The following is a 7,087-nucleotide window of genomic DNA, read 5'->3' on the forward strand; positions in this document are numbered from 1 at the left end:
CATTGCCATTGTTCTTGAGTTCTCAGTAGTCCTCATTGTCCACTATGTTCAGCGAGTCCGGTTTTATCCCAGGCTTTTTCAGACCCAGGCCATCTAGGCCATTTTTGATGAAGGAAGCTGTGGCATCTGTCACAATCAAGCATCAGGTGATAGCACCCGTCAGTTCCCCAGAGAGGGAACTCTAGGGGATATCTGAATGCACTGAATGGGTCTCTGCTCAGACTTGCAGGGACCACTCATGGCAGCTTTTAGTCTCCAGGTCACTTTCCCCTATGCTTCTTTGCAAAGTCTTCAAGCATCCTTCCAGATTTTATTTTTTTTGAGACAGGGTTTCTCTGTAGTTTTCTGAGCCTGTCCCGGAACTAGCTCTTGAAGACCAGGCTGGCCTCGAACTCACATAGATCCGCCTGCCTCTGTGTCCCAAGTACTGGGACTAAAGGCATGCACCACCACCACCCGGCTCCAGAATTTTTTTTCTTATGATCCTTAGAGTGTTCTTTAGCTAGGTCAGCCCAGGGTGGGTGCTTGAGTTGGGGATCCTTCACCAGTGCTATGAGGGAATGGATTTTGCAGTTCTCCACTAATCACAGGCAGACATGCCCGTCCCATCAAAGTTAGGGTGATAGGCCTTCTTTTTTTTTTTTTTTGCCTTAATGTTTTTTTTTATTTTTTTTTAATTTATTTATTTATTGAGGATTTCTGCCTCCTCCCCGCCACCGCCTCCCATTTCCCTCCCCTCCCCCATCAAGTCCCTCTCCCTCATCAGCTTGAAGAGCAATCAGGGTTCCCTGACCTGTGGGAAGTCCAAGGACCGCCCACCTCCATCCAGGTCTAGTAAGGTGAGCATCCAAACTGCCTAGGCTCCCACAAAGCCAGTACGTGCAGTAGGATCAAAAACCCATTGCCATTGTTCTTGAGTTCTCAGTAGTCCTCATTGTCCGCTATGTTCAACAAGTCTGGTTTTATCCCATGCTTTTTCAGACTCAGGCCAGCTGGCCTTGGTGAATTCCCGAAAGAACATCCCCATTGTCTCAGAGTGTGGGTGTACCCCTCGCGGTCCTGAGTTCCTTGCTCGTGCTCCCCCTCCTTCTGCTCCTGATTTGGACCTTGAGATTTCTGTCCGGTGCTCCAATTTGGGTCTCTGTCTATGTCTCCTTTCATCGCCTGATGAAGGTTAATATCCAGGGGGATTAGGCCTTCGTTTTAAATGTGATTTTGGGTGGAAAGTTGCTTATTCTGGAGGCTGCTTTACCAGGCAGATTGCCAAGAACAACAAGCCCTAGTCGAATCTATAAATTAACTTCATCAAGCTGGGTGTTATAAAAGTTTTCATTTCACATTCTGAGACCTCTTCAAGTTCTTTATGAGCCTCCTGCTGTCTAACACACTGCATTTCTAGTGGCTTTCTATATTCTCAGAATAAGGTTTAGGCTGTTATGGTTACAACACTCCATATGACCTGGCCAGCTTTGAACTCGTCAGCATCACCTGTTACACACGCTCCTACCGTGTTCGAACAATCAAATGTAACCGCTGTTTTTTTCATTATGCTTTTGTAAACATTGCTTCTTCTGACTCTAATCCTTTTCACTTAGAAGCAGCAAACACCCGGCCCTGCCTCCCATTAGCTTTCAACGCAGGCTTACAGGCACAGTAAGCCTCCTTTCCCCAACTTGGTAGTGTTCCCCCTTGTGTGTGCTTCAGTAGGGATCTGAATGCCTTCACTCATCGTGGGTCCACACCCCATTGTATTAGAGTTGTCTCTTTTGCAGTGTGCATTTGTTATCAGACAGTGGACAGTAGACAGGCCACTTCTAGTACACCCAAATTCTTAACTTGCTCTCATAGTGCTCTGGAAGAAAACAGACACTCAATGTGTTTTTTTGTTTTTCTTGGAAATAGGATATACAAGCACTTCGAGAAATGTTGAGCAGCAGCTGAGAGACCAGGAGCTAGTCATTCAGGAGATGGTGCAGGTATAAAAAAATCCTGTGCCGCTGAAACACGCAGGATTCACCTCGCCCCTCAGAGACTGGCTGTTTGTGACCTCAAGCAGGTGTGACGAAGACGCTCAGGTCAGTCCCTGTACTGAAATGCAAACGAGCCTTCCGAGGTGCACGAAGGTGATGGGGCAAGGCCGATAGCGCCATTGCTCTCTGAGGCTTGCTGCTGTCTGGTATTGGCACTGAGTGTTTAACTAAACAACCACAAGCTGTGGATGCGTCATTAACTAGTGCCGGGCGGAGAAGGGGGGGGGGAGCCGAGGCAGAAGCGAAGGAAGTGACGCAAAATGTGCGCTCTAGAGAGCGCAGGCAGGGAGCCAGAGGAGACCATGGTTCCCCGGCGCCTCCTGTTGGTAGGGGAAGGGAATTTCTCCTTCACCGCGTCTCTAATCGACACCCTGGATCCCGGCATCAGTGTTACCGCTACCTGCCTCCAACACCCGGACGATCTGGACGGGGATCCTGTGACCCAGGAGAACCTACAACGCCTGCGCGAGCGAGGTAGCGGGTCCCACCCCTCCACCAGGCCCCGCCCAGGGCGTGGGGGTGTGGCTTGCTTGGGGAGTGTGAGTGCGCCTCCTGGAGGCGCTCACGTACAAGTGCTGCGTGCCCAGGCCTGGGCTGGATTGGGGTTCTGTGTTTGTCTGGGTTACAGATCGTAAGATGTCGTTTGGTTTGCATTTCAACTTTCTTTGCAAGGTATCGAAGTTCGGTTTGGTGTGGATTGCACCCAGCTGGCACATGCCTTGCAGGCACACGACAAAGACTTTGATCGAATTTATTTCAACTTTCCGCACTGTGGACGAAAAGCGGGAGTAGCTAAGAACAGGGAATTGCTTGCCAAGTTTTTCCAGAGGTGAGGAAAGACGAGACCTCGGATGCGAAATATTTCCAGATGTCCATAACCAAGTTACCACACACAAACTTTGTAGTTGGGGACATAAGACAGACATGTGTGTAAGTTGCTAGGATATACGTGGAAGGAAGGAAAACCCAGAGGAAACCACAATCTTGTCTTAAAGTGGGTCATATAACCCTAGATGTAAAAGCTCAAATAGGCCTTAGTAGGAAAAAGGCAAATTTATTTTTAAAAATTTAATTAGTGGGGGCTGGAGAGATGGCTCAGTGGTTAAGAGCGCTGACTGCTCTTCCAGAGGACCCGGGTTCAATTCCCAGCACCCACATGGCAGCTCACAACTGTCTAAAGATCCAGTTGCAGAGGATCTGACACCTTCACACCAATGCACATAAAAATAAAAGTTAAATAAACCATAAAAAAATTTAATTAGTGTCTGTCTGTATGTGTGTAATGTACGGGTGTGGAGGGCAGACGACATCTTAAAGGAGTCGGTTCTCCTTCCACTGTGAATCCGGGGGATAGAATTTAGGCTGTCATGCTTGGTGGCAAGTATCATTACCCACTGGTCCATCTTGATCGCTCCAAATTGTTTGTTTAAAAAATATTTTAGCGGGGTGGTGGTGGCACACACCTTTAATCCCAGCACTCGGGAGGCAGAGACAGGCTGATCTCTGTGAGTTCGAGGCCAGCCGGGGCTACAAGAGCTTGTTCCAGGACAGGCTCCAAAGCTACAGAGAAACCCTGTCTCAAAAAACCAAAATAAAATAAATGTATATCTAAAGGTGTTTTGTGGGCATGTTTGTCTGTGCATCATGAGTGTGCCTGATACTCAGGGAGGCCAGAGAGGGCATTGGGTCCCCAGGACTGGAGTTACTGATAGGTGTCGCTATCATATGGGTGCTGGCAATTGAGCTCTGAACAACCAGTGCTCTTAGCTGCCAGATCCTCTCTCCAGCTCACCCTCAGAATGTCTTTAAATGAAAAATAGTAAGAGCCAGTATAGTTTGATGACGAAGAGCATGGATTTAAGAGCCACATGGCCTGGGTTCAAGTGCTGGCTCATCCCTTACTAACTAAAACTGTAGGCAAGTTTAGGCATCACCTACTTCTTTTTCTGCACCTATGAACTGGGGCTACTGTAGTAGCTGCTTCTTACAATGATTATGGCTTTACCATAGTGCTTTACACCAGTACACTGCACTGACGGTGTTAGAGGCTCCACTGGCTTATAGGTCTGAAACCTATAGCAAAGGCGGCGTTTCAAATTCGGCAGTTGAAGTATAGATGTGTGTGCATGGTGATTATCAAAGCCAAGGCCTTATGCACGGCGATGTAGTGCTCAACCCAGCCCTCAACTATAAGAGGTTTTCCTAATGGGGCGAAACAACGCAGAGTGAATTATCTGTGGGAGCCTTCTGGACACTGATGTTTCTGTGACATACAGGAAAGCAACACAAATGCAAAGATAGACCTCTGCAAGTAAGGTGAATTTTAATTATTTCAGAGCTAACCCATGTGCATATTGCTGATTCCTTTGATGGTTTCTGATCTATTTCTGGTGTTTGTCCTCTGTAAGCTGTGCTGATGTTCTTGCGAAGGAAGGGGAAGTCCACGTGGCCCTGTGTAGAGGACAAGGTGGAACTCCTGCCGATGAGCATCAGAGAGAGTGGCACAACAGTTGGCAAGTGGTTGCCATGGCAGCCCTGGGAGGGTTCATTTTAAGCGATGTGCGTCCCTTCAGCTGTGAGGCCGTGCCAGGATACAAGTGCACTGGCTATAGGTAAGTAATACCGTAGGCCTAAACCTTCTTCCATCTCTTGCATAAAGTCATAAAAAAAAATCAAAAGCAGACTTTTTCCTTTCTAATTTCCTGATTTAGTTTCAAGAATACTTTTCACACACACACACTTATACGCATATGTTTAATTTCAACTAAAATGTAAATGAATAATATTTAATTTAAAGAAGCTGTTTGTTCATTTATTTGGCAGGAGTCAGGCTAAGTCCTTTCACGTAGAAGGAGCTTTGAACCATATCTTCACCCAGAGCTCACCCTTCGAAGGCTCTCAGCCCAGAACATTCAGGGTCAGACTGGAAGACCAGTGGTTTTCCTTTACAGAGCCAGAGGCACTTGCAGGAAAGTTGAACAGGTAATCTTTTATTTTGCTGGAAATAATTTCTGTCCCTACTTGTGCCATGATCGTGTTAATGGTCACCACCTTTTGAGTGGATGATACATGAACTGTTAACGATGGTGCCATGGGTGCTTGCCAGGCTGATAGAGTGTAGGGCTGGTGGCAGACGGCTAGACCATGTGCTAACTCTCCAGGCCTGGGAGTAGCTTGCCTAGCATGCACCGGGCCAGAATTGGCTCCCATCCCTGAAAATAAATAAATAAATAAATAAATAAATAAATAAAATATAAATAAATAGATAAAAAGCCCCAAACCAAACCAAAAGATGTACATGCTGTCTCAAAAAAAGTATATGCTATTTCACTATATGACAAATGAGTTATTTTCAGGATTGGTTTAAGGATGATTGCATTCTACATAAGAACAAATGATTTTAATTCCAGCAATTATAACTGTTATTATAAGTGAAAAATTATTTTGTGTGTTTAAACAGGCGGTTCCTTGAAGCATCTTCCTGTCATCCTATCAGAACCATCAACGAGAAGCTCATTGCTGAATTGAGCAAACACTTTCCTTTAAGAAGACTGAAGTGTTCCTTCCCTTTGTTGTCACAGGGAGGCACCAGTATCCTCCCTCCTGGGACCTGCGACCTATCTGCCTTTTGGATTAGTCTCCGTGAAGATAACTCTCATTCTGAGTCCCTGACTGCTGAAATAACACAGGAAATGGAAGAAGTTCTACTTTTGTTTTCAGAATGTGCCCTTCCCAAGAGTCCTGGGTGGGATGACTGCATAGCAGCTCAGGAGGGTCTCCATGAACAGGCTAAGCTCTGTCTTAGACCTTCTCTTCTAGTTCATGCTGAAGCTGTCACCTGTTCACCAGACTTCCTGTCAGGGCCCCTGCACATCCTCAGTGGGCCTGTCTATCGGAAGTGCCATATTTCACCATTCACAATGCCAGCATTTCATGAGACTTTGCTTATCCTTGGGTTAAATAAAAACGTGAAGGATAGCCGCCTGGCATCACTGCTAGATCACCTGAAGGATAGTCTAGATAACCTTCTGACTCAGACGTTGCAGGAGGGCTCCAGTTTGAGCCCTTCAGTGGAATTTGTCCTTCAACCAAATGGAAAGGATTATGTAATTCATGTGAAATCTCTTCATTTTGGCCCAGATTGTACTGAGAATCTGATTATTGGGACTGTGGTCACATCTATAATTGTTTCACATAAGCAACAGTGCTTTGTGTTTGTTTCTCTAAACTTGGACTTGTTAGCCATGCTTGTCTATGATATTTCCGATTGGAGACTGTTGTGGACTTTTGATAACCGTTTCCTGAAAAGATTTGCCCCTGGGAAAACAGAGCGCTTTAAAAGCTATTCCCTGTATCCTCCACGCTACGTGCATGATATTAGTTTTTGGTTAGACAAGAAGAAAGGATTTGATGACCTAGAGTTCCACACCGTGGCCCGAGCAGTGTCCCAGGACACTGTTATCTCCATACAGTTCCTTGGTCGTTTTCAGCATCCGGAGACTGAACAGGTCAGCCTCTGCTATAGACTGACCTATCAGGCTTGTGACAGGGCGCTCAGCCCACAGCTGGCAGCAGCAATGCAGTCCCGGTTCAGAAAAGAGATTCAAAGACAACTCCATGTTTCACTTCGATAGCTTAGTAAGGTCCTTTCTACAGCAGGAACCCTCATTGTATGTTGTATGTGGTTAGAAAAGAACAACTTGAAGCTGTTGTTCCTTTCTGGAATCTGTGGATTTTTGTTGTTTTTGTTTTTTGGTATATGTTGTATGTAAGTAAGATTTTTGTGTGTGTGTGACCAAAGTAGTGTTCATGAACCCTAAAGATGTCTGTGAACATCATTTAAACCTACAGCCTGGCTAGGTGTAGTGGTGGTGGTGATGGTACTGGTCCTGGTGGAGGTGGTGGAAGTGGTGGTGCTGGTGGTGGTGGTGGAGGTGGTAGAAGTGGTGGTGCTGGTGTTGATGGTGGTGGTGCTGGCGGTGGTGGTGCTGATGGTACGAGTGGTGGTGGTGGAGGTGGTAGAAGTGGTGGTGCTGGTGCTGACGGTGGTGGTGCTG

General features: G+C 46.4%; 1 protein-coding gene across 1 annotated transcript; it reads left to right on the plus strand.

Moving 5' to 3' along the window:
- Positions 1-1,897: 1,897 nt before the first annotated feature.
- Positions 1,898-6,917, plus strand: Fdxacb1 (ferredoxin-fold anticodon binding domain containing 1). The gene is made up of 5 exons (XM_005347322.3): positions 1,898-2,504; positions 2,703-2,859; positions 4,439-4,642; positions 4,854-5,012; positions 5,491-6,917. Exons 1-5 carry the CDS (start codon positions 2,291-2,293, stop codon positions 6,662-6,664), a joined length of 1,908 nt encoding a protein of 635 aa, XP_005347379.2. The 5' UTR covers positions 1,898-2,290; the 3' UTR covers positions 6,665-6,917.
- The last annotated feature ends 170 nt before the right edge of the window (positions 6,918-7,087 follow it).

This window comes from Microtus ochrogaster, chromosome 5, assembly GCF_000317375.1.
Source record: "Microtus ochrogaster isolate Prairie Vole_2 chromosome 5, MicOch1.0, whole genome shotgun sequence".
Lineage (NCBI taxonomy): Eukaryota > Metazoa > Chordata > Mammalia > Rodentia > Cricetidae > Microtus > Microtus ochrogaster.